A 26,566-nucleotide genomic window follows, 5' to 3' on the forward strand; every position below is an offset into this window, starting at 1 on the left:
TGTAGTATTTCATTTCTGGACTTGTTTTTCTCATGTATCTTTACTTAGTTTTATGACAACTTTTTACCTTTACTCGATACTTTTAAAAATAGACACCCGTACTTTACCCTCCTTTGTCGAAATACACATTAGGTTTTCAACCTCTGCGGAAGACGTAAACAGGGAGATAAATACATTGTAAACATTTAAATGCTAAAAAAAATAAACATTGAAAATGTCACAAATTGGGACCACCGTGTGAATTTTACTCAAGTTCTACTGCTGGTTTGGAAAAACCTGCGCATTTTTTTTTTTTTTTTTACCCCCTTCTTGCTACGGAGCCCCTAAAGGGATATTGAAAAAAAAAAAAAACAACTGGTTTCTCATTGTAATGAGAAACTAGTCCCCCCAATATGTCCATCGTATCTTACGGAGCCACGAAAGGAACATTGGGGGGAAAAAAATGTATTGAAAAAAAAAAAAAAACGTACTTGTTTTTCTCATTGTAATAAGTAAGTTCCTCATTACAATGAGAAAAACAAGTACGTTTTTTTTCCGTAGTATCTTGCAGACTGGTTTGCTTAAGATTATTATTATTTTTTTTAAGCGTGTTGCCTGCTTTTAACGATGCGAGAAAAACAAAAGAGAACACCAAGAGAGTCCGATCGTGACACAAATGTCCTTTTTAATAGGAAGCAGATCAGTCAGGCTCCATTCCCGTTCCGGAACAATCGATTATGATAGGAAAGCAATTAGAAACATCCTCGGTAGAAAATAATCCTCTCATGCGAATTCTGTGTTCACACTACATTCGTATTGGTTACAGAGGGCATATTCACAAGCCTGGATGACAACCAAACACGCGGGTAATTGATTGGTCGTCACACGGCAAATAAGACTTTTTGATGGACGAATGGACTGGAAAACGATCCCAAAACGTGGCACATTCAATTCCCGTCATGCATTTGTGTTTTCTATTCACGGGGGCGGCTGTCATGTCTGCGTGCACGCATGCGTGTGTGTGTGTGTGTGTGTGTGTCATGTGACGTGGCCCTTTGTGCTTGAGCAGAGATTTTGGGTGGCTTACGCGTGACGCCATGTTGGTTTTTTTTGGGGGGGTTCTGTACAGATTGCAACTTGAAGTGATATTTTGAATTGTTTATATACGTCATTGCATATGTTTGTGTATGCAAAATTGAACCTGGACACTGATTATGAGTTCGCGATCAGGGTTTCCCAAACTTAGGGTTGGGGCCCAAAATGGGTCCATAGGCCATTTTTATATTTTGTTTTATTGCTTATCCAGAAGGAAAAGGCCTTTTCATCAGTTTATTGTGTTCTTTATCGTTGGTTTACGTACAGGAAATATATACACACATTTATATTCATGGGAGGGGTAGCAATACGTACTATACTGTAACGTGAATTTGGAGATTTGTTTCTTGCCACATTGTACGTTTGACGATAAATCGTGAACATGTGCAAATGTGGTGATATGGTATTAAACTGTTTTTCATCAAATTTGTTTTCAAGTTTTCACACCTCAAACATGCAGGGATGCGTAAGGCATGAGGAAGATACGAGAACGTATCACCCACTTTTCCAGGTTGTTGGAGCGGTATCTGATTGACAGTTGGGCATGGGTCCAACGGAATCAGCGGACACACCCGTGGAGTTCCAGAGCCATGACCATGGCTTGATTTTTCCCGATTTTGAAGTCTCATTTTCAATACTATTTTTTTAAAGTACAGTGATGCCTCGGTTTTTGACCACAATCCGTTCCAGAAAACGGTTTGAGAAGTGATTTGTTCGAAAACCGGATCAATGTCTCCCATTACAATGAATGAAAAATAAATTCATGCGTTCCATGCCTAAAAAACTGGCCTTTTTAAAGCATTTTTTTTTAGCTTTTCCTGATAATAAACTGCAAAGCAGAAATGCATGTATAGTTTAAATACTTTATATAATAAAATAATTTAAGAAATATGTTCATTTTTTTCTTAAAATGTATGCTTTAATAGTAGAGTACGCTCGGCTGGGAGTGCATTGCCGTATCTGTTGCGACTCGGCCCCCAGCCTTGTAAACTCTTTTTATGAACAAAAGTGCAGAATAACTTTACACGAGCAATTTGATTTCTTTGGAGCCATGATTGGGGGTTAATACGGTCCTCGGTCAGAAGAAAAAAAGAAGAAAAACAACAGTCACTACCTGGACACGTCTGAGGCTGCGTTATACAGAATAACAAAAGTGCGCTGGTTGCGCTACGCGCGTTATGTCATTGCCGTTTTTCTTTTCCTTTTTCGGGGCGTTCGAATTGACAGTGTCACAACGCGTTGTGGGCGGGCCATCTGCTTGCACTGGCTGCATTATGTTATTTCCGCGATTTTTTGGGGGTGTGGGTATTCACAACAAAAGCACGTCGTGGGTCAGCTGGTCTGGCCGTGCGCAATATGTTATTTTCGGGTTTTCCTGGGGGCGTTCGAGTACCAATTTTCGTTCGAAAACAGAAGCAAAAAAAAAAAAATTCCGATTTGTTTGAAAACGGGAAGTTCGAGAACCGAGGCCTTACTGTAATTCAAAACACTTTTCAATGAGATTTCACTTTATGGGGACTTTAAATGTTTGGACTAAGGTAGCTTATTTTCCTTTTTTTTTTTTTTTTAAACCAAAGCTTTTGTACATCTTTACATTGTTTTAAGACATCCCTATTCAAACAATTTCCTTTTTTAAATATTTTTGTCACATTTTTCAGGCATTGATTTAACTTACTTTGTTTTTATAAATTATAAGTTCACTTTACTGCAAAATAGTTTTAGTTGCAATTTATTGCTGTTCTAGTTTTAATCTTTATCTTCAAAAACAGACAAAAGAAAAAGTTAGGGAAACCCTGTATCCAGAAAACATCAAAAAGATGAATCTCTTGGAGATGAATAACACTCATTATTATCGTATCGAGTCGAAACGTGTGATGGGCCAGCAGTGTTTGGTCACAATCAATGACATCGTCGGACAACACAAAGGACGATGGGGACGACGGGGGCGGACGTCAGACCACCCTTTCCCTTCTTTTTTTTGCAGTCAACATAAAAGATTGAATCATAAATGCTTGGCGGCGACTCCAATGGCTTTAATTCTTTCAATAAAAAAAAAAAAAATCAAATGAGTGCTCAGGTTTGTGCAAATTGGGTCCTCCTCAAGGCAAATAGTCGATGAAGGACACAAACACATTCCTCCTTCAACACGTTTACACAGAAGCAAAAATAAGATGGCGATGATTCGGTTCTGGTGCGGACTGATTGGTTAACGGCTCGTTCCTATTGCTCACGCTCGCAGAACCTTTTACTTTTTGTGCACATATAAACTCGACTGCACAGCGGGCACGTTTTTACGGCAGGGTGCGAGGTGGGGAGGGGTGGGGAGGGAGGTCTTGTAGCCCTTTTGGAAGTACCGCGTTACCTTGACTTACGTGTTGAATTTAGCCCGTGATCACGCTTGAAACGCAAAACATTCTTGTCTCAAACTATTCATCCCCATTGAAATGGATGGAAATGCCATTAATCCGTTCCAACCCCCCTCCCAAAAGTACTTTGTACACAAATAAGAAAAAAAACATTGTAGTGTACCCTTGAAAAAATATAGTAATAACATGATAAAATACATTTTAAATAAATCAACATTTTTCTCCCCTTAATCGCTACACGTTTTTCCTTTGGTTTCACCTTCATTCACCGAGTTTAATCTTCTTCAGTCTGAATTTAACCACAAATTGGTCAAATCGTTTTTAATTTGCTGTCACAACATCAGCTAAAAAAAAAAAAAAAAAAAAAAAAATCCTAATTTTGCAGTTTTCTTCTTACGTCTGTGTGGATTCTTCTCACCCAGGCCAAAGGTTGGATCGAGGTAACTTTTTTTGTTCCTTGAATTTGTTTTTATTCCTGTTTTCTGAAAACAAAAACTGACTTAAGCAACAAGGCAATTATGTCAATAAAAGTACCACAAATACATCCTATTAATGTTTTTTCCATCATTTCACAATTGAATTCAATTGAACTTTACTTGCTTCTTCCTCTCAGCTCTCAAAAATACGTGAAGAAAAAATGTGAGCACAAAACAAGACTCACTTTGAGAAAACCACATAGACTGATGGTGGGCGGATATTGTTGTATTCGTTGTCGCCAACAAAGCGCACATAAAATGAAAAAAATTCAGCCAAGCAACTGCTTGGATCTCGAAAAACTAGGAAAGTGAATAACTCGTAAGTCAAGGTACAACGGTACAGTGCTGTGCTGTGCTCCATGTTGTGTTTTACAACACATGACTGGCTGCAACATGGAGATGGAGTCAAATCTCAAAGGAAGGGGGGGGGGGGTGAAATATTGGAGGTGAGGGGTTGCCATGATTACAGCAGGATAATCACAGTTTCGGTAGGAGGGGTTCAACATGCGAGGCGTTCATTAACGACAACACGCGACAGGTGAAGGTGGACTTAGTGGACGCTGATCTCAGGACAGTGGTGTTCTCTTCAAATCATAGCAGGGGTGTCCAAAGTATGGCTTGTGGGCCATATTTCGCATAGTCTTCCAACAAAATGAAACATTATTCATGATCACATTCATTGGAAACTCTAAATTGCCCGTTGGTGTGATTGTGAGTGCGAATGCTTGTTTGCTTCTACTCTATGTGTCCTGTGATTTGCTGGCAACCACTTTGGGGTGTACCACGCCTCCTGCCCGAAGATCGCTGATGAGATGGCAGAAGATACATTAGTAAACTGTGTGTCCACATTTTGGCATTTTTATACATAGGAGAGCCTTCTCATCTAAAATAAATGATGTGCCTTGCTCCAATAATATAAAACACTATTAGTGTCTAATATGACAGCATTATGTTACTAATATGTGGTCATTTTTTTTGGTCTTACTACTAACATTTCTTCCCCCACTTGCAGTGACATTTTGGGCCTACTAGTATAGAGATCCTCATGGAAACAGCTAGTAGTACCAAAAACGCCACTACTACTTGTGCCTCACTAGCAACATGTACTTGAAGTATACTAGTGGAAGGTAGAAGTGCGAAAAAAATTACTTGTCATTTTATTTATACATCCCAATCATTCTACTCGTGTTCCGAATTGTATTACTGTTGAGGACAAAGACAGAACTAGTATGTTGAACGTAAGCTGGAAGGAGAGGATGCGGAATAAATGCTTTACATTTTCATATTTATGTTTATTGTTTGGACACCCCTGATATGACACGGCGCTGATCTCAGATCTGTGCCGGAGATCCACTTGACACGAAACGAGCGGATGCGGAGGAAGAACGCAGATACACACAGACGAACTCAGCGGAGCGACACTCTCCTGAATATCCATACAGGGAGGCAAAAAGTGCAAAAGTGGTCATCCTCCAACTTTTCACATCTACGTGTGGGCTGTAGAAAAGGTGAGATGCTAGCTTAATGTGTAGCTAACCTGAAGCTAAGAGTCAAAATATGTCCAAAAGAAATAAACTTGTAGAAAGATATTCTGCCCTCAATGTTGCCGAAATGCAGGCGAAGGTATTTACAGCCGAGCGTTTGGGGATGCGTGTGCTTGTGTACCGCACGTGGTGGACCCCCCCCCGCGCCCGCGTCCCCTCAGCTCCGGCCCTCCTCGGCCGAGCGCTGGTCCGACTTGAGCTTGACGAACTCTTTGGCCACGTCGTCGTTGTTGCGCTGCGACAGGATGCGCAGCACCGTCAGGCCCGTCTCATCCATGTGGACCCGGCGCCCCAGCGGGAGCCAGCAGGTGACGCCGCCCTTGTTGGCGATGTCCTTCACCTGCAGCACGGCCATGCCCACCGTGCGGTCCTCGCGGGCGAAGCAGTAGTCCTTCACGCACACGTGCAGCTCGTAACTCTCTGGACCCACCTCGGTGCCCAGCGAGCTAGAAACAAGAAGCAAAATATCAATTAGAATTAGAACAAATCGTCAACCAGATGATTTTTCTCTGTTGTAAGAACAAAATCTAAAGGAATTTGAATTAAAGGAATTATTGAATTGTAAAATCAATATACCCCCCCCCAAAAAAAAAACTAATTCCCAATAGATGCCAGAAGAGGGTAGCAAAGCATTACTTAACAGAAAATATCTACATGAATCTTTCTCCTCCGCAACAGTTCCTTAACACAGAGATGCCATATGATGGCGCCAAAGCATAAAAAACCGGGGTTTGGACAAGCACAAAAACAGCAAAGCTGACTTTTTCAGCGAATAACAGAGGATAGATGAGATCGACAGGAGAGCTTTGGGAATACTCAATCCAAAGAAAAGAAAAAGGCAATCCCAACATTTTTTTTTTTTAAGCCATCAGGACCATACTCACTATATGTGCCTGTGTATATGAGCATAATGTGAGGGTTGGAGGAGGAGGAGTGAAGCTCCAGGGAGAAGAGATAGCGAGGGTGGATGACTTCAAATACTTGGGGTCAACCAAAGTTGGATGTTTTGGAGACAAGGTTGGAAAGAGCAGACTTTGTTGGTTTGGACATGTTCAGAGGCGAGAGTGTGAGTATGTTGGTAGAAGGGTGCTGAAGATGGAGCTGCGAGGCAAACGAGCAAGAGGAAGACCAAAGAAAAGGTTGAAGGATGTGGTGAGGGAGGACATGGGGACAGAGGAGGATGCACGAGATTAGCTTATATGGAAAATGATGACCCGCTGTGGCGACCCCTAAAAGGACAAGCCAAAAGGGAAAGAAGAAGAAGGACGATACTCACTACTGGAAGCTCTCATTGAATTTCGGGGACCAGCTGTTGTTCTTGGATTTGGTGGCAAACTTTCTTTTCTTGTCACTGAGGTGAGGGCCAATGATGTAGACCTCCACGAAAGGGCGGAAACCTTGCGCCCTCCATTTCAGGTCGTTGGCAACTACCACTGGAGCGAGAACGTCAATTACAGCCGGCCCACAAAAGTGCAACGATTTGCGACAATTTTCATCTAAAAACGCGACAAGCTGCCGTCTACCTTTGATGCTGATCTTGTGCTCGCCGTTCGGCTGAGGTAGAATGTCCACGTGCATGACCACTTCTCCGACTGCATCCACCCCCGATGCTGCAAAGACAGCCAGATACCCTTTTGAGACTCTTTCCACTTTATACAAAGTGTGGACAGTTCACAATGACATCACATTTCAGCCAATCGGGCAGTGGCGCATACGTTTCTCTGGCGGCGTGTCTTCATTTGCCGTGTAGCGGATCCCTTTGCCTCCGTGAACTGAGGGGACACAGTTGAACTTCAGACAAAAGTTTGTTCGCGGGACAAGATAATATGACAGTGGCATGTCAAATTTCTGTGTAAAGTGTTGTTTCCCCATTCAGTTGCTCTTTTGCTAAATATTTTCCAATCGATACACAGTGCTAATAACTCACTAACATTACCTCAAATACAGAATGGGAGTTATTCTTTTTTTAATCCCATATTATTCCCTAATTAATTGAATGAACTCGATCAGCGGTGCCCTTTGAATCTATCGTTATGTCATTGATGTATGAGTGCAGTTTCTGACTTTGTGTGTTGTACCCTGAGCATGCTGGGAAAGGACAAACTTCCTGATCAGTTTATCCGTGGCCTGCGTATACAGTGACAAGGCGTAACGCAGGGATGCAAGGTCTGGACTCTTCTCCAAGAAGGTTTTCTTCAGGCCCACCCCACCGGCATGGAAGTATTGCTGTGAAAAAGAAAGAACAATCGTTTTTAGACTTTGTGTCTTGGAATTATTAGTTAGTCGTACAAAGTACTACACCTTAATGGTGTCTAAGGCCAGCTCGATGACTGCACACTGCTTTGGAGTTAGCGCTTTGGCCTCTTCTCGGCCCATGTGCTCCTGCAAGAAGACGAGCGTTACGGCGCTTCAACTGTCGGCCGCTTTGTTTGGATGCACTGTAACTTTATTACCTTCAGCTTTGACAGTTGGCCCAATTCCTTCGCTGCATTGAAGATTATCTGAGTGCCCTGGGATGAAAAGGCAGACAAACGAGAAGTGACTTTATGCTTAAAAATATGGAACGTATAAAGGATGCAAGAAGGAAGTTTATTTTCAGACAGCACGCACTGTACATACAGAGTAATGATTGCTTTCCAGTGCCAAGAGAAAATTGGGGGTGGTGGGGTTCAACTATCCTGCTTAAGGGTAACTTGGAATGTGTTTGGGGCTGATGAAACCTAGACCATAATTCCAAAGGTAAACACAACACTGCTCATGCCCAAAAAACAGTGGAGCACATTTTGCGGCTGTTTTTCTTCATCTGGAAGTGGGGCCTTAGACAAGGTAGAGGGAATTATGACCAGTTACAAATACCTGTCAATTTTACCGTAATACCTTAAAAAAAAGCTAAACAATGTCGAACATCTGAAATTAATCAGATGCACTCAATTGTGTCAGGTGTGTGCTGTCTCTCATTTGAAATGAGCTTGAATTTAATTTGGTAATTCTGACCACAGCCACATCACAGTTGTCATAGGGTGTGCACACTTTTGCAACCACAATATTTACACAGTTTATTTGTACTTCCCTTCTTCAACTGTGTTGTATGGAGAATTACAATGGTGGATAAAGTTTCAAGATGATTCCGAGCAATTTCTAGAAAAACGGCCCTTGACATCAACACTGAAAACTTTCTGTTCCCTCTCTATTTGTGGCTAATGGAGAAAATGTTCTGCAAATATTTTCAAATGACAACCGCTTGGTTCCATTTGGTCAGAGAGTAGTTTGTGTTTAACTTTGGAAGTTCCGCTGTTGAGAAGTAAAAGAGGTGACGATCACACACACACACACACACCGTCTGGTCAGTAAGTGTTGGAAGCACAATGGTTTTCTCCATTGTGTTCATCACTAGTTTCCACAGCTCCTTCAGCACTCTCTTCAAAACGGTCTTCTCGCAGATTTTGGCAAACAGCGAAAGGCTAAAGCGGAAAAGAACTTCCTGTTAGGATCGCAACGCCATGAATATACACTAACAAAACATTTTAAGGTTTGACAACCAGTCTGACTCACTTGCTGTCCAGAAAGTCCATGATGGGTTGCAGAACATTGTCTGCTTCCTGAACTACACTGCCATTGGCTGGCACAGTCTGACCTTTGACCTGTGCCAAGATGTCCCCCATCTGTCTGACGTTGTCCTCAATTTGGGGCTGGAAACTGCAGCGAGCAAAGAACACATTGATACCAACTATTAGGGCCAAGCTACCTGCGGCTGTTGAGAATCAAGAGTGGTGGCAAAAGTGCTCACACTCACATTGTGTATAAAATACTGGTAAACGTAGACGTTCTGACCTAGAAATGTACTTGTGTATACTACCCTTCAAGTATAATACGCACCCACAAAATGGCACGCTCGGCAGAATTTTCCTTTCTTTGTACAAGAAGCATCCCAGAATTGTTAGTATCTGTGCTCTAAAATTTAAATATTGTCCAAATAGTAATTTGTATTTTAGGAGAGCTTTTAAAGTCCTTTGAAATAATGCAGAAATTGCTTGCCTTTGCGCTGGCAGGAAACAAAATCAGAAAATGCTTCCTTTATTCTTTGCGCATGCACTAATAATACTGATGCCTCTATCAATGGAAGCAGTTACTTTTATGAATTCTAATTACACGCGTGTAAAAAATTATATCACAAATTTTCAGGTGAGTGTTTCTGCTGTCTAGTTCACTAAGAGGCTAAATTCGGTTGCATGTTACATCAAACAGCCCTCGGTATAAGTATGTCTATACAATGTAGTATCATTAAGAGGTCGTAGCAGGGAAGATTGTTGCGTTGATTTTTGCCAGCTCATGACTAACTTCTTCTTCTTCTTTTCCTTTCGGCTTGTCCCGTTAGGGGTCGCCACAGCGTGTCATCTTTTGCCATCTTAGCCTATCTCCTGCATCTTCCTCTCTAACCCCAACTGCCCTCATGTCTTCCCTCACCACATCCATAAACCTTCTCTTTGGTCTTCCTCTCGCTCTTTTGCCTGGGAGCTCCATCCTCAGCATCCTTCTACCAATATACTCACTCTCTCGCCTCTGAACATGTCCAAACCATCGAAGTCTGCTCTCTCGAATCTTGTCTCCAAAACATCCAGCTTTGGCTGTCCCTCGAATGAGCTCATTTCTAATCCTATCCAACCTGGTCACTCCGAGCGAGAACCTCAACATCTTCATTTCTGCCACCTCCAGTTCAGATTCCTGTTGTTTCTTCAGTGCCACTGTCTCTAATCCGTACATCATGGACCACTCACCTCACCACTGTTTTATAAACTTTGCCCTTCATCCTGGCGGATACTATTTTTTCCACATAGAACACCAGATACCTCCCGCCAACTGTTCCTCAACGCTTGGACCCTTTTCTTCACTTCCTTTCCACACTCACCATTGCTCTGTATTATTGACCCCAAGTATTTGAAGTCATCTACCTTCGCTATCACTTCTCCCTGGAGCTTGACTCTTCCTCCTCCGCCCCTCTCATTCGCGCACATATATTCTGTTTTACTTTGGGTAATCCTCATTCCTCTCCTTTCCAGTGCATGCCTCCATCTTTCTAACTGTTCCTCCGCCTGCTCCCTGCTTTCACTGCAGATCACAATATCATCTGCGAACATCATGGTCCAAGGGGAATCCAGTCTAACCTCATCTGTCAGCCTATCCATTACCACTGCAAACAGGAAGGAACAGAATCCCTGATGCAGTCCCACCTCCACCTTAAATTCCTCTGTCACACCTAAGGCACACCTCACCATTGTTCTGCTGCCATCCTACATGTCCTGTACTATTTTAACATACTTCTCTGCCACACCAGACTTACGCATGCAGTACCACAGTTCCTCTCTTGGTACTCTGTCATAGGCTTTCTCTAGATCCACAAAGACACAATGTAGCTCCTTCTGACCTTCTCTGTACTTTTCCACGAGCATCCTCAAGGCAAATAATGCATCTGTGGTACTCTTTCTAGGCATGAAACCATACTGTTGCTCGCAGATACTTACTTCTGTCCTGAGTCTACCCTCCACTACTCTTTCCCATAACTTCATTGTGTGGCTCATCAACTTTATTGCTCTATAGTTCCCACAGCTCTGAACATCCCCTTTGTTCTTAAAAATGGGAACACTTTTCCTCCATTCTTCAGGCATCTTTTCGCCCGCTAGTATTCTGTTGAATAAGTTGGTGAAAAACTCCACAGCCATCTCTCCAAATTGCTTCCATACCTCTACCGGTATGTCATCAGGACCAACTGCCTTCCCATTTTTCATCCTTTGTAATGCCTTTCTGACTTCCCCCTTAGTAATCATTTCCACTTCCTGGTCCTTCACTCTTGCCTCTTCAACTCTTCCTTCTCTCTCATTTTCTTCATTCATCAACTTCTCAAAGTATTCTTTCCATCTATTTAGTACACTACCGACACCAGTCAACACATTTCCATCTCTATCCTTAATCACCCTGACCTGCTGCACATCCTTCCCATCTCTATCCCTCTGTCTGGCCAACCTGTAGAGATCCTTTTCTCCTTCTTTCGTGTCCAACCTGGTGTACATGTCTTCATCTGCCTCTTGTTTAGCCTTTGCCACCTCTACCTTTGCCCTACGTCGCATCTCGATGTACTCCTTTCGCCTCTCCTCAGTCCTCTCAGTATCCCACTTCTTCTTCGCTAATCTCTTTCCTTGTATGACTCCCTGTATTTTGGGGTTCCACCACCAAGTCTCCTTCTCCCCTTTCCTACCAGATGACACACCAAGTACTCTCCTGCCTGTCTCTCTGATCACCTTGGCTGTCGTCGTCCAGTCTTCCGGGAGCTTCGGTTGTCCATCGAGAGCCTGTCTCACCTCTTTCCGGAAGGCCGCACAACATTCTTCCTTTCTCAGCTTCCACCACATGGTTCTCTGCTCTACCTTTGTCTTCTTAATCTTCCTACCCACCACCAGAATCATCCTACATACTACCATCCTATGCTGTCGAGCTACACTCTCCCCTACCACTACTTTACAGTCAGTAACCTCCTTCAGATTACATCGTCTGCACAAAATATAATCTACCTGCGTGGTTCTACCTCCGCTCTTGTAGGTCACTATATGTTCCTCCCTCTTCTGGAAATAAGTGTTCACTACAGCCATCTCCATCCTTTTTGCAAAGTCCACCACCATCTGCCCTTCAAAGTTCCTTTCCTGGATGCCGTACTTACCCATCACTTCTTCATCGCCCCTGTTTCCTTTACCAATATGTCCATTACAATCTGCACCAATCACAACTCTCTCGCTGTCTGGGATGCTCAGAACTACTTCATCTAGTTCCTTCCAGAATTTCTCTTTCAACTCTAGGTCACATCCTACCTGTGGTGCATAGCCGCTAACCACATTATACATAACACCCTCAATTTCAAATTTTAGTCTCATCACTCGATCTGATACTCTTTTCACCTCCAAGACATTCTTAGCCAGCTCTTCCTTTAAAATAGCCCCTACTCCATTTCTCTTCCCATCTACTCCGTGGTAGAATAATTTAAACCCTGCTCCCAAACTTCTAGCCTTACTACCTTTCCACCTGCTCTCTTGGATGCACAGAATATCAACCTTTCTCCTAATCATCATGTCAACCAACTCCTGAGCTTTTCCTGTCATAGTCCCAACATTCAAAGTCCCTACACTCAGTTGTAGGCTCTGTGCATTCCTCTTTTACTTCTGACGCTGGATCCGGTTTCCTCCTCTTCTTTGTCTTCGACCCACAGTAGCTGAATTTCCACCGACGCCCTGCAGGTTAGCAGTGCCGGGGGCGGGCGTTGTTAACCCGGGCCACGACCGATCCGGTATGGGATTCTTTAGATGAACGCTCATATTTGTTTGGCACAGTTTTTACGCCGGATGCCCTTCCTGACGCAACCCTCTGCATTTATCCGGGCTTGGGACCGGCCTACAGATTGCACTGGTTTGTGCCCCCATAGGGCTGCATTCAGCTCATGACTAACAATGAGTTATTTTTCTTACACCGATGTATAATATGCACCCTCGATTATTAATTGGAAAAATGTGTATTATACACGAGAAATTAGGGTAAGTCTTTATCTTTCATTGTTACATCATCTCCCAAGGTTGAAAAATGCAAACAACCTTATTTTTGAAAATTCTGTGAATAGACATAAGGATCTGTTTTCAAATGTAAGGAATAAAAGCAAAAATGTATCAGGAAAACAAATACTCCAGTCAAGTACAGACACCTGAAAATCAATAAGTGCAGTACTAAGATCGATGAGCCACACCAACCTGACAGCAAAGATGCGACTGAGGTCATCCATGACGCTGTTCAGTTTGTTTTGCAGTTCTTTCAGGAAGTCACTTGCCTCCACATTAAGCTAGAAAAATATGAACACAATGAATAAATAGACGCTATACCTGTACTATTATCAAAATAGAAATGTGAATCAGGCTGCTTCTCACATCTTTGCCTCCCATCGCCTCAAACATCTTCTCTAGCTGAACTCGAAGCTGCTGGATGTTGTTGATGATGATACATGGCTGCGGATGAAAAACGGAGAATAAATCATTCCACGCACGTTTTCAGTTTCACACTTCTTTTCATCTACCCGCTGCCAGCATTTGGCTGTAATCAGTCTACAGTAGTTCTTGCGGGAACAGTTGGTGAGGCAGGAAAAGCTGCAGAGTTTTCCACTAACTAATCTCCTGCTGAGGCTCTGGTCGCTCTGGGAGTGCCACCCGCTTTGCCTCAGATTATACAACATTCAGCTAATTACACTATTTTAATTCACTTTGAAGCACCGCAAAAGTGGCCATGTCAATCACTCGCTCGCTCACAACTACAGGGTTGCTACTGAATACAATATATTTTAAAAATTGCAGGAGAATATTTTGCAGTAATGTATCATAGCAAACATGCTGTTGTGTAATGTGGATTGTTGCAAAGGTTTTACAAGTTCCTACAGTGTATGCAACCATGAAGGTGTTTGCTACTTGAGATTGGATGAGTGAGTTTGGGTGTGGGGCAAGTAGAAGGAAAACAATTGCGAGGCTCTGTCTGCGGGATGAATGCTGATGGTTGAGAGAAAGGTAAGTTGGATGCTATCTATGGCAACCTTATCTGTTGATTTTTACAATAAAGAGGTTATTGATCGACTACAGCTTGTCTCCATTTCATTGTGTAACCAGACACTACATTATATTGCCTGTGTTTCATGGCTACAGAAGGGAGTTTGATGAATTTGTTGAGGGCTGGCGTAAAGATTTAAAGCTGCTCGTCAGCTAGCGTGATCGGGTGTTTTTTCAGAAGAGCTTGCGTAGCACTTGTCCTTTGATTACAGTACATTTGAGGATAGACTTGCATATTGCACACGCCTGAGGCACTGCCGGTAGTTTGCTCCGTGACTCCACCATCTGTTGAATTCGGTGATGTTTTTGTGTTGCCAAATCACGTGATTGGCCATGAAGCGACCGCAAGCTATCACCATCATTGCAGAGCGGTACAGTTGTATAGATGTGTCGACCCAAGTGAGTGTCCGTTTTGACACTTACCACCTTCTCCTTCTTCACATGATTTGGAAATTCCTTCGCTATGATGTCAGCGTAAGACAGCAGGACATTGCCAATGGTCTAAGAAAGAGAAATACAATCAATTGGTAGAAAAAGGTCATGTGACGCAGAATGTCTGGTGACAGGATAGTGCTGAAAGGCGAAGGTCACCTTGGCGAATCTCTTCATGTAGTTGCCAACAATCTGAGGGTCGGGACACTCCAGTTTGCGGATGATTTCGAAGCTCTGATTGAGCTGAGAGAACACATCTACTACAGAGCAGGAGAACAAAGCGTGCTCTGAAGTCACCTGGAACTGCACAACAAGAGGAAAGCATGAGCACTTAACATGACCCAATTAAAGCGACCCTTCAGTGAGCTTTTCTCTCTCTCTCATCCTTCCTTCTCCCCTTTGCTGCACGTGGCCTCGATCTAAGAGATTATCAGAAGGTCATGGTGGGGGGGCAGGGCCCTCATATAACAGTCCCGTCATAGCCTCGAATTGCTCACTGCTAAGGTACGGTCTGTGACGGGGCCACGGATTGCATTTTCGCTGACACGCTAAAGCAGAAACTGCCTCAGGTGACAATAATTAGACCCAAAGGATTCCTGACATATGAGATAGAACAATCTTCAGCTGCTTTGTATCGGCTTTTTTTTGCCGTATGATCTGTAGTGTGAAATGGAGCTGATCTGTGGGTTTTTTTTCCCCCCTGTTTGTGTGTGTGCATCAACATGTGCCTTTTCTTTTCCCTATTTGCATCAGGTACGGCGTGCCGAATCATTATTGATCGCCGCGGGGTCTTCAACTCAAGCCTCCAATGTGCTGAGTCAGGTGTAAAATACTTACAATTTCCTTGAGACATGCATGAATACTTAACTTTATCATTTTATCGCTGACTATTAAAAAATGTCCAATTTTTTTGCAAACATCTATAGCCTGCTGTTGGATTCTACAAATTTTTCTGACTTTTTTTTTTTGTTCATGAGGTGTGCAGTCTTTGTATAATATTATTTTTTTCTTTTTTTGGGGGGTGGGCGATGCTTACGCCGTCTTTTTTGTCCCTCTCCAGAGCTCCGTGGAGAAAATCTCTGGATACTTCCTCATTTTCATCTAGCCACATGATGACGAATGGCTCAAACCATCTGAAGTGGAAGTAGAACAGAAAGGGAAAAAAGATGATTCTTTGTTTCATGCTAAAAATAGGTGCCTGTGTAAAAATACTTACGCTGGATATTCTGGTACATGTTTCTGAAATGTGGGTAGTTCCTTGCAGTACTCGTTGTAAAGCCACTTCACCTTGAAGTGTAAGTTCATATAATCTGCACTCTTACACAGACGGTGCTTTTCGTGTTCTAAATACAAAGACAAAAATATTGAAGGGGAAAAAGCTTGACATTTTTTTCCAGGCACAAAAATGTCCCTTCCATCCCTGCTAACCTTCCATGGCGTATTTCATGTCTTGTGCAAACATGTTCCACATGACCTCAGCACTGATCTTGCCCACATTGAGTTCCTGTGGAAACCTAGAAGAAGAAACACGCTGCTCACACTAAATCCATCAATTCATACAGAATAATATCTAGAGCGAAACCGATAAATCGGTAGGCTCAATTAGGAAGTAATTAGGAAGTACACACCTGTCCTTGCAAAGTATGTATCCTGTTTAAGTTGTTTATTTCAGTAATCGGCCGATGTATCGGACATTTTGTTTTTATGCCCTCACTATCGGTATAGCCTTCGGTGCCCAAAGATTGTGCACAATGTTGCAATGTATTACATTTTGTATCTAAACCAGAACAAAACACCTGTTGAGTATATTTCAGTTGTATTTAACTTTTATGTAAAGTACTGTTTTATTTAAAAACTGAACCAAATCATTATTTACATAATTAAACAGTTATTAGTTTCAGAAATGTAACTGCAGTTTAAATGTTCAATGTCTACTTTGCGAGGTGGTATTTGGTGTAAAAAGGTTGAAAACTATTGCTGTATATTGTATACCGTGAGAATGTTTTAAATGGACACTATTTTCTGAGCCACGAGGAAAATGTCAACACATGCAAAAGAGACTCACTGATTAAGGCAAGGAGTGTAGGAGTTTTTATCCTCCTCTATAATGGACACAATGAGGGTGATGAGTTTGGACCAGAAGTCCAGGTTCTTGACACTGGGTCCCTGCTCATCTGGAGGAAGCGCCTTTGACTGGGGACAGGAAATGTCACATCTTTGCTTTAGAAAACAGCAGGGCATTTATTTTCCTCTCAAACATAGTTTTAACATATTAAAAGATGAAAGACATGCTCTACTTTCATGTGCACAAACTTACAGGATCCGTCTGATATTCTCTATTGTAGAGGTCGTGACAGTTGTTGAAAATGTACTCGTAGGTGGAATTGAGGCAGGCTTTGACGCAGTCCTTCACAACCTGGCTCGCTCTGGGGGGGCTTTGAAGTTCCTGGACCTAAAAACACAAACCGAAAAAATTGAAAAATTCAGTCAGACACACACATAGTCACAGCCAGCGTGAGAGCTTTGGTGGAATACAGTACCCACAATGAAACATCCAAACATTTTTACCTAATGTTACCTAATTTCTTCAATGTGTTTGGTTCTCTCACTAACAGCTTCCGTTTGGATATGATAATGGAAGCGGATTCTCAGGATCACCCTCAGGCTTCTTGACAGAAATGCCTTGAAATTTGCATGCATGTCTTGTTGATTCTTTGGGGCTTGCATCAAGTAAATACCAAAGAAATTTTTACTTTTTCCTTCACATTGCATTCATTCGTACCTTCATCCTGAAGAATGTGATGCTGGTCAGCAGGTCCACAGTAGACTTGAGATCTTGGAGTCTTTCCGGACTACTGGCAGGAAAATTGTTCTGAAGGAATATTTGCAAACAAATGGGAAGAGATATTTCACTTGTTATTGGCTTTCTTGTGTCTAAAAAAAAACACTTCAAGACTTCCATCACTGCGCAGGGAAATACAGGATCAGTACTTTAGAATGTCACAGAAAAGTATTCCAATTGTTCAATTCAACAACTACAACTCATATAAACTCACAAGACATTTTATGATTAAAATATTTAATATTATTACACAGGATCAATCACAATTATTTTTAAGGTTAGAGTAGAATAAGGTAAGAAATTTACATTTGCATTCTATAAAGTATTGTCCAGTGAATATCTGTACTGAAGAATTACATTTTCCAACACGGCACAAATAAAAAAGTAGACAGAATTCAGTACCCGGTACATGGAGAGGTCAATCCTCAGGGAGTTGTGCAGCTGATCAAGTAACTTGACAAACCTCTCCTTCTAAAAAAATGTGAATGACAAAACAGCAAAGAAATACACCACAGCTGTCAGTGGCATTAAAGTCATTTAACGTTGTCGATTCCTATCAGAACAAGCTCAGCAAAGTGAGTGTTTGCTGAAGTGGGCTGGGCCACATTTTATTTGTTTTTGCAGTCACGCAGTAGTTTTTATATTTGTTTATTAGATCATCCCAACAACTGGGAATTGTAGTTTGGAAAGCTTTCAAACAGAGACAACATATACACTTACACCAAAGTTGGAAGCAGCAAATCTGTCTGAGGCGGAAACATTGTTGGACGACTGGGTGGTATGAGCGTAGTAAGCGTTGATGTTGGCAAGCAAGGTGCTCATAACAGCGGGCACTCCGGGGCACATATATTTCGATGACAAGCAGGCGAAGTGGCTGTTTTTTTAAAGGGGCAAAAACAACCATTTAGCAACTGAATGATGCAGCTTTCCGCATCAAATTATTATTTTGACTTGATCAGGTCGGATGACGTGTGGCACTGACGTCATCGCCTGGTAGATGGACTCCACGCCATAACGCATAGCAAACTCGTCCACTATCTCCTGAGCAGTCTCCTCAAAATACACCTTCCAGGCATCATCTCCTTTGGCATCAGGGATCTTGACTATGCCACCATTCTGTTCCTCAGTGGTGTACTGGAACAGATGCTAAACGCAGATACAATAAAGGGGTGTTCAGATACCTTGGATGGGGGTCAGGCAGTCCAACAAACCTCCCTTTAGAATTTCTCTATTCCTACTATCAGTGTGATACAGCTTGAGTTCAGCTCAATACAATACAATACAAAACTGGATGCAATTAAGATTTTAATACAGTACAGAATATTTCTGCCTTTGCCTTTAATTTCTCTAAAAATAAATGTACTCATAACTCAGGATCTCAGAAAGTGAAAGTGACTGACAATTACTGTGATTAGTCCTTTATCAGGCAATGAACCATTTTTAACTCACGGGGGTGCTAAAATTAGAACCCACACAACCAAAAGCAATGTGTCAGTGCGATTTCTCAGAGAACAAAACGACAACAACATTTCAGGATATAAAATGATACAGGATAATATTTGGAATACAAAAAATGCTTACTTAGCATTCTAAAGTGAATTTCCAAGACAATGAGTGAGAGAGCGAGAGAAAGAGGGCAAGAAAGAGAGAGACAGAGATTATTGTTCATAAATCTGTCTATATCTATGTTAGGGAGCACTTATCCTTTGCCAAAATAATCTATTCGCTTCACAGGTGTGGCATATAAAAATGCCGTTTAGACAGCAGGATTATTTCACAGATCTGCCTCACGCTGTCCACAATAAATTGCCACTCTGAAATGTGCAGTTTTACTGTAGTATTCAGCGGTTAGAAGAGCATTTAGTGTGCTGTTTTGCCATTTGCTTAATGCAGTTAAACACATCTTCTCAGTGTGGCTGGGCAAGATAGCTACTCTACGTATCCAGTGGGGTGGATTAGATAGTATGTACATAAATACCACATTGATGTCATATTTATGATAATGTCCAAATACAAATTATGCCTGACCTCATGAAGACATGTGTATTGGACATGATAAGGAGCCACAGTTTCCTCTCCTTTAATCTCCACACTTATGTGCATTCGGATGGCTCCTGACACAGCAGATTTATCTGTCCTCTTGTCTGTCAGATGCAAGTTGGATACAGAGCACAAACTTCGTTAGTTGACTCTTCTGTCAGCAACCCATCAAGCGTTCACTTATCTGGATCATGCTTCTTATCTACGTTTCATGCATAACAACATTACCGTCCTCTGACTGCCCTTTATTTCGGCATGGAAACTCACCGAGGTTATACCACACGTCCATTTCGCCACTCAGCGTGCGGACTTCGATGATGGTTTGACCGAGGAAGTCGTCGCTCTCACGTTTGAACCTCTGCTTCACACGAGACTTGATGTCATCATCCTCATCCCACACTCGAACCTTGATGCGATCGGAAGAGTTGTGGCACTCGCTGGACGAGCCAAAGATATCGTCAGCGAACATAAAACATATTTGTAAAGCGCTGCAGGAATAAGCATGTTGATGCTAAAAACATTTATCTGAAGAAAACACGACTGATTGACCAGAAATATGAATATGGCAGCATTGAAAATGGCCGTAATGTGACTCACAAGTGGAAGTTCTCTTCCCATACTGGGTTGAGGTTGCCATAGATGGTCTTGGTTCTTTTTTTGGTCTTTCCCACCTGGACAGTCACGTATGGATCACTGGAACCAGTCTTGTCTTTAGCCTGGAGTCCCTGGGCACATACCACTGTGGAAAAGAGTGCAAGAGATAACACAGACGCTTACAGATGAAATGTATTTAAAATGGAAACCAATATTGTGATTTGTATTTCATCTCACCAGTGATGCTGATCTTTGCTGACCATTTAGATGTCCCGTCGAGCACACTTTGCTTGATCTGCTTCATTTGGGTAGCGTGTGTTGATTTGTCAAGGGCAAACACTTCCTGGATTTGCTCAAAAATCTCTGGTTTGTTCCTCTCTCTGATCTTCATGCGGTCCTTCAGGACCATGATGATGTTCTGGGTTCGGTCCTCCGCTCCGTGCTTGGAACTTTTCTCTGCAGCCCCTATAGAGGCAGTGAAGTAATACAGAATCTTGTGGTTTTGAGAGCGTGCGTTTTTTGCTCATGAGGCGCGAACTACCAACTTACTCTGCAGACAGTCGGCATTCAGCAAATCTTGGCACTTGTCGTGACATTTGACACCACACTCGGAGCAGCGCATTCCTTGTCGGGCGATGCCCCACAACAAGCCTTCACATTCGTAGCAGTAGGTGGGGGTCGTGGCTGTCCACACTTCAAAATTGTGCGGTGTAGTAGAGGAGATGGGGTAGATCAGAGCCTGCAAGGTTTTCTTATAAACGTGACTTTTCTGCAAAAGACATGGATGGGAAATTTTAAGAATGAAACAAATGTCAGTTGATAAAGAGGTAAATGAGCACAGAAACCCACCAAATCTTCATTGCCAAGAGTGGTGGAAGCCATCGCGGAGGTGATTCCGGCCTTCCGAGAATTCTGCACTAGTGACTTGAGAAAAAATATCAAAAGGGGTTTATTTCAGGGTTACCAGAGTGTTCAGAAAGTCTTAACGGATGGAAGGTTTCTTACCATAGCCTGATGTAACGAAGCGGCAATTTAAAAGAAAAAAAAAAAAAGAAAAACTGATTAACGTGTGAAGTCAGAAAAACATGGATTTTGTGATTCCTGGCACTACAAGTAGTGTTTTGGATGTTAATTTCTACTATGTAAGAACCGGTGGACTTAAATTAAGTAAGAGTCAGGTGTGCTCATTTAGTTGGAACTATCACAGAAAAGTCATCATGGAAAGAAATCATCTTGAGTTTAGTTGTACGGGAATGACTTTGGATTCAGAGTCAAATATTTCTCCAAACTAATGTATGTGCTGTATCTGTGAGTGAAAATACCTTACCAGATCCCTGACAAGAGGAATGGCTTTTCGCTTCCGAAGGTCTGGCATGCTGTCAATACTATAGAGTGCTCCTCCCATCCTGCGTACAAAAGGGAAGACCCATCATCACATTTGTCACAACTGCAACACAAGAGTGGAGACAACCCCTGAGGTCCCTGTAAAAATTTAATTTAAATATAGTGCATTCTTGCTCCACTCCACCAATTGACTTAATTCAGACATATATTTTTTTTTTCTGCTGATGCTTACCAGGTTAATTTTAATTATAAATATTAATGTAAAGTTTAAGTTATCCAACACTGACTTGCCACACGCATTAATTGAACTGACTGCGTTGCTCTTTAGGGAAAACGCTGGCAAAACAGCTCACTTCAACTTATTTCTTATTTTTGCTAAAAACTCCAAAAGAAATAAGGCTTGGGCAAAACACAGGATTCCTGGTCTTCTACAAGTGTATTTCAATACTGCCGAAACATAACGGTATATCCTTGATGGTGTGCAATTATTCAAGTGGCTCTTGAGCTTAACTAAAATTTACACCAATAAACTGATTGTTTTCATCTTAAAGTTTGGAATGTTGTGTTGTTTTGCAGCATACATCAGACACTCACCCTCCTTTACCAAACCACAGTGAACTGGAGGTTTCTCCTCGTGCCTGAAAAAATAAAAAAGAATTTTAAGCAAGAGAATTTTTTGGGAGGGAAAAAAAAGACAATTGAATATATCCCTTACTAATATGCTTTGAATTACATCAACAAAAACATCAATAGATAGGATTTACACGAGCCTGAAAAAAAATCCATTGATTGAGCGCACCTACAAATTTTGCTTATTTTGTAAAAAAAACAAAAACAAAATGTGATTCAGTGAGTGATTTTTAATTTCCAACTAAATACAAGAGTTTTCAAAATACATAAGAGAAAATACGTGGACCTTCCTAAGAATTGACTTTTGCAACTACTAGATCTAACCAGAGTTGGCTTAATTCTTTCAAGCCACCATCAGCTTGCACCTACCTGTGAACATGCTCCGATGATGGCTGAGAAAGGTGCATGCGAAACTTGCTATGGCAATGACATGAAACTGGAACAAAAACAAAGTGGGCTGACACAAAAAAAAAAGAAAAGACAGAGAAAGGGAGGCCAAGTGTAGAAAAACACATGACATAAACACATCAACATAAACATTGAAGCAAGTGATTAATTCTGTGGACAACTCAATACAAAAAGTAATGAATAGCAAAAAATATGTGAATAATGCAAGTGCAAACTGATAAGGCAAACTAAATATTTAGCAGCAAGACTTGGGAGCTACGAGAGGCAATGATATAGCGTTTTATCAACAAGTAAAGGTTTACAGTCTTCCAAGTCACCAATTTTTATTTTGAGAAAAACAAAATGTTTAATTTATAGAATATGAGACATGATGCATGCTTTCAAACTTCTAGCGGCAAACTATCAAAATAGAACCTCAGGACTTTATGTACCGTCTTTTTTTGCACATAAATAAATAATATACTTAACATGCATATTTCAAAGACTCAGTAGACATCTTTAGAGTCTCTGGAACTCATATTTTTTTAATTGAACTTGTGGCTCTCTGCAGACGGAGGTAAATCAAACCATAGCACAGGGACTGGACCGAGCACCCCTGTAGAGTTGCAAACTTACCTCCCGGAGCTGGTCTAAGACCTTGTTGTAGAGTCTTAGCCAGTTCTCTTTGGCTCGGACTGCTGGATCCACTGGCTCTTTGAGCTCCTCTATAACTGGAGGACTGAAATAGACATTTTGGATGTAATAATGTAATGTAAATAATTCTGCGGTTGTTTCCACTGGTGATGAAGATAGTGAAATAGAGTATACAAGGTGTTCCAAAGGGCAAAATTTCCTTTCATGCATCATTCGGATGTAAGAATTTGAGAGCTTAGCCTTTGCACTTTTTGTAGGCATACTGAATCATACCCTTGCCCATTGCTTGCCCACTGAAATTGGCTTGATGTCAATTTAAGTTCATCAATAAGGTCCTGTTTCGAGAAATTGCCTTGGATAGCATAAATTGTACTATGCACTGGAGCAGTGTGATGGGTATAAAGCTTATTAAATGGATGGTGAGCTGCATTCAGCAAAAGAAAAACGTCGTGCCAGCCAGCAAGTTTACAGTGCTGCTCTAATTTCAATGGATACGTTGATAAAAACTAGAAAAAAAGAAGTGCATTGTGACTTTTGGGACACCCTGTTCTGTACATGTGATATTGGGTGCCTCTCCTACCTCTCCGGTGGCATCTCTTTTTCCTCAGGGCTGGGTGGTCTGCTTTTTTCAATGTACTCCTTTTTCTCCGTGCCGAGATTCTCCTCTGGTTGTGTAGGGGACAATCTTGCCTCTTCTGGTATGTTTTCCTCCTCCAACAAAGACTCTCCTTCCACTTGTGAATCTTCGTCCACAGTTGGAGCCAATTGTTGAGTGGCAGAACCATTAAGTAGAGATGCAGGCTGAGCTGAATTTGGAATCTGCTCAGACAAAGGGCCTGTCGCCGTGGAGGGGGGCTGAGTTGCAGCTGAGGTGGCTGGGGAGGATGGTGGGAGATTGTTTGCTGCTGCAGATTGATGTTCGGATGTGCCTGGTGGTGGTGGTGGATAAGACTGGGCAGGTTGGGCAGTGGGGACAGAAGACAGGAAGGTGGAGGCTAGGCCTGTGACTCTGGCTGTTAGAGGCTTGGCCATTGAGAAGAAGGAAGTGGCAGATGAAGCCGTCTGTGCTTGTGTTTGAGTGAGTGGCTGTTTAGATGTTTGAGAAGTCTGTTGAGTTGGAGGCTGTGCTGCTGGGGCAACACAAGCAGGCGGACCCTTGCTGGTTATCTGATTTGTAGGTTGTGTAGGGGGCTGTTTTTCATGTACTGAGGGTTGTTTCTCCAGCGGAGGTCTAGCACTTGGTACGTCCAGAGCTTGTGGGGCAGTTGACGTTGGGGTGGGCGTGAATGGAGGTTCCAAATCTTCACTGAGGTTTCCATCTAAATTGTACAAATCTTCATCATCATATATGAGGTCCTCATCCTCATATAGGCCCTCCTCTTCTACCTCATACAATCCACCATCTTCTTCTTCATACAGAGCTGCCTCCTCACCTCCATCTTTGCTGTAGCCACCCTCGTCACTGTACGCCCCTTGGGTCTCATCAGGGTCCCAGTCTGGGGAACCTTTACTGTAGCTGACTGAGGAGTGGCAGGAATGGTAAGAGTCATTCTCGTCGTAAGGGTCCCTCTCTCCATATTCACCACCATAGTCCTCCTCACTCAGCTGACTGCTGCATCGACTCAATTCTGCAGATGATGCATAGCTTCCTGTGGGACTAAAAAAAAAAAAAAGGGAAAAAAAGAGTGAGGAGAGAATTCACTATATACACTGTAGGCAGGAAATAGACCGGAACAGTGAGCTGATGGGCCTCAAGAGAGATGACAAACATAAGAACATCTTGTTTCTAGAAACACAACAAAAACAAGAGATTATTTTCATGAGGAAGAATGGGGAGAATAAAAAGTGAATAAAGGAGTTCGAGTGGGGTGAGAAAGAAAATGAAAGAGGAAAGACAGGAAGGGAAGAGTGAACAATGAGACCAAGTAGCGGAGGAGGAATGAAAAACAATGTGCCAGGGTTGCCCTGTCCAATACACTCACGCGAGCAGCTAATCTTTGTGCAATATTGACCACTAGATTGCATTTTGAATTATTCATAAAGAGAGAGGCGTAGGGCTGCACAGTTTCACTCCCAGTCTGAGCAAGATATGTCAATAAGCTGTGAGAAATGTAACAGGGGCCTAAACAATAATGAAAGACAAATCACATTTAGTCTGCTTGACCCACTGAAGGCTCTCAAAGGCACATAGCGGATGGCAGAAATTCATTGACTATTTTCAGTAGCAGAACTCATTCAGGAGCATAACAATTTGATTTGATGTGTTCATCGCGATGTCTACGACAGCGGCAATTAGTTGAACTATGCAACTGTCAAAATGATAATCATAATAGAGCCATATTTGTTGGGTTTTGCGAAAATGCATCTTTTCATTGCAAGTTTAATGGGAATTTGAATCAAGCTGATATTGTCGGAATATAAACTTTATGTTCTGTGAAATGTAAATAAACATCAGTTTGAAGTGAGACTGTGGATGTGGACGATTCTGCATCAGGACAAGACCTGATAAGGTCTACCTGTAGCGCTTCATTTCCCCACACGGACTCTCATACTGTTTAAACTAACACTCTATAACATCATATCCTGCGATTAATGTCACCCACTTGGCATCCTTTGCAACGTTGTTATCCTGAAGAGGATTCCTCCATCTGTGACCTTTCTCAAGGTCTCTTACTCCCCCCTCACCATCAAATGAGCTTTCTCAGAATCTTTCTTTGTTTGGATACAGGAATAAACCATGGGATGTCATTAATTTTTCTAAGATGTTGGTTTTACAGCCCTATTTTGTGATTAGGGGCTAGATCAAAACAACTTGACTCAACCCAATGAGGAAAGGTACACACCTAACAGTCCGCCGATGATGGTAGTCAACATCATGACTGTTGGTCGAGTGAGGGTACGAGACACCTTTGGAGTTATGGTGCTGGTGGCTGATTGGGTACTGGTGGACAGAGGCATTGGGCTGAGATGTGCTGTAGTATGGAGGCGGGATGCTGTTACTGGTTTCGCTGCGATAGTCGCTGTCCCTGTCATCCACAGCACTGTCTTGGTCATCGTCTACAGGCACAGAAAATGACATGATGGAAGAATTATAACTGGAAAATGTGGGACAGGTAAAAAAAAAAGGACAATTAATTGACGAAAAGTATATCCATACAAAAAGAGTGCAGAAATTGATTCAGATTTAGGCAACCTTGCCTCGGGATGAAAATGAACACTTTCGTTTTGCTTTGCAACTGAGCATAATCAATTCCTGCTCACATTGAAGCATGAGAATCATTAAGGAAGTGATGAGGGACTTGAATAGTGCTGATCTGGTCAAAAGTGAGTACTGTATCTAATAATAATTCATCATTGTAAATCAGCCTCTCGAATACTGAAGAAGGCAAAAGCAGAACATCTTTCGCTGTCTGGGCACAAAACTATTTTAAGACAAGAAGCGCTTTTGTTCAGGCTCCCTTCAACTATCACTCATGTCTCTCTCTCTAGCTCTCTCCTCATCTTATCAAATGTGAATCTCCTTTCTTATTCCTTTTCATGGCGACTGACAAACTGGGGA

At 42.1% G+C, this 26,566-nt stretch overlaps 1 protein-coding gene across 1 annotated transcript in view; it reads right to left on the minus strand.

Annotated features, from left to right (window-relative positions):
- Positions 1–1,986: 1,986 nt before the first annotated feature.
- Positions 1,987–26,566, minus strand: part of LOC133510437 (protein unc-13 homolog A-like) — a 37,206-nt gene continuing 12,626 nt past the window's right edge. The window contains exons 9-42 of the mRNA XM_061838327.1: positions 25,851–26,064; positions 23,588–24,664; positions 22,990–23,092; positions 21,931–21,974; positions 21,320–21,398; positions 20,998–21,003; positions 20,842–20,916; positions 20,542–20,761; positions 20,230–20,457; positions 19,996–20,137; positions 19,666–19,835; positions 19,387–19,502; positions 18,341–18,504; positions 18,079–18,232; positions 17,761–17,829; positions 17,299–17,388; positions 16,834–16,968; positions 16,582–16,709; positions 15,945–16,030; positions 15,733–15,859; positions 15,553–15,649; positions 14,676–14,819; positions 14,508–14,585; positions 13,419–13,496; positions 13,245–13,333; positions 9,013–9,156; positions 8,798–8,921; positions 7,914–7,970; positions 7,762–7,842; positions 7,539–7,686; positions 7,176–7,232; positions 6,984–7,070; positions 6,737–6,893; positions 1,987–5,906 (exon numbers count right to left, since the gene is read on the minus strand). Of these exons, the coding sequence (XP_061694311.1) occupies positions 5,618–5,906; positions 6,737–6,893; positions 6,984–7,070; positions 7,176–7,232; positions 7,539–7,686; positions 7,762–7,842; positions 7,914–7,970; positions 8,798–8,921; positions 9,013–9,156; positions 13,245–13,333; positions 13,419–13,496; positions 14,508–14,585; positions 14,676–14,819; positions 15,553–15,649; positions 15,733–15,859; positions 15,945–16,030; positions 16,582–16,709; positions 16,834–16,968; positions 17,299–17,388; positions 17,761–17,829; positions 18,079–18,232; positions 18,341–18,504; positions 19,387–19,502; positions 19,666–19,835; positions 19,996–20,137; positions 20,230–20,457; positions 20,542–20,761; positions 20,842–20,916; positions 20,998–21,003; positions 21,320–21,398; positions 21,931–21,974; positions 22,990–23,092; positions 23,588–24,664; positions 25,851–26,064 (5,057 nt within the window). The 3' untranslated portion in view covers positions 1,987–5,617. The remainder of the gene's footprint in view (positions 5,907–6,736; positions 6,894–6,983; positions 7,071–7,175; positions 7,233–7,538; positions 7,687–7,761; positions 7,843–7,913; positions 7,971–8,797; positions 8,922–9,012; positions 9,157–13,244; positions 13,334–13,418; positions 13,497–14,507; positions 14,586–14,675; positions 14,820–15,552; positions 15,650–15,732; positions 15,860–15,944; positions 16,031–16,581; positions 16,710–16,833; positions 16,969–17,298; positions 17,389–17,760; positions 17,830–18,078; positions 18,233–18,340; positions 18,505–19,386; positions 19,503–19,665; positions 19,836–19,995; positions 20,138–20,229; positions 20,458–20,541; positions 20,762–20,841; positions 20,917–20,997; positions 21,004–21,319; positions 21,399–21,930; positions 21,975–22,989; positions 23,093–23,587; positions 24,665–25,850; positions 26,065–26,566) is intronic.

This window comes from Syngnathoides biaculeatus, chromosome 13, assembly GCF_019802595.1.
Source record: "Syngnathoides biaculeatus isolate LvHL_M chromosome 13, ASM1980259v1, whole genome shotgun sequence".
In the NCBI taxonomy this organism is placed as follows: domain Eukaryota; kingdom Metazoa; phylum Chordata; class Actinopteri; order Syngnathiformes; family Syngnathidae; genus Syngnathoides; species Syngnathoides biaculeatus.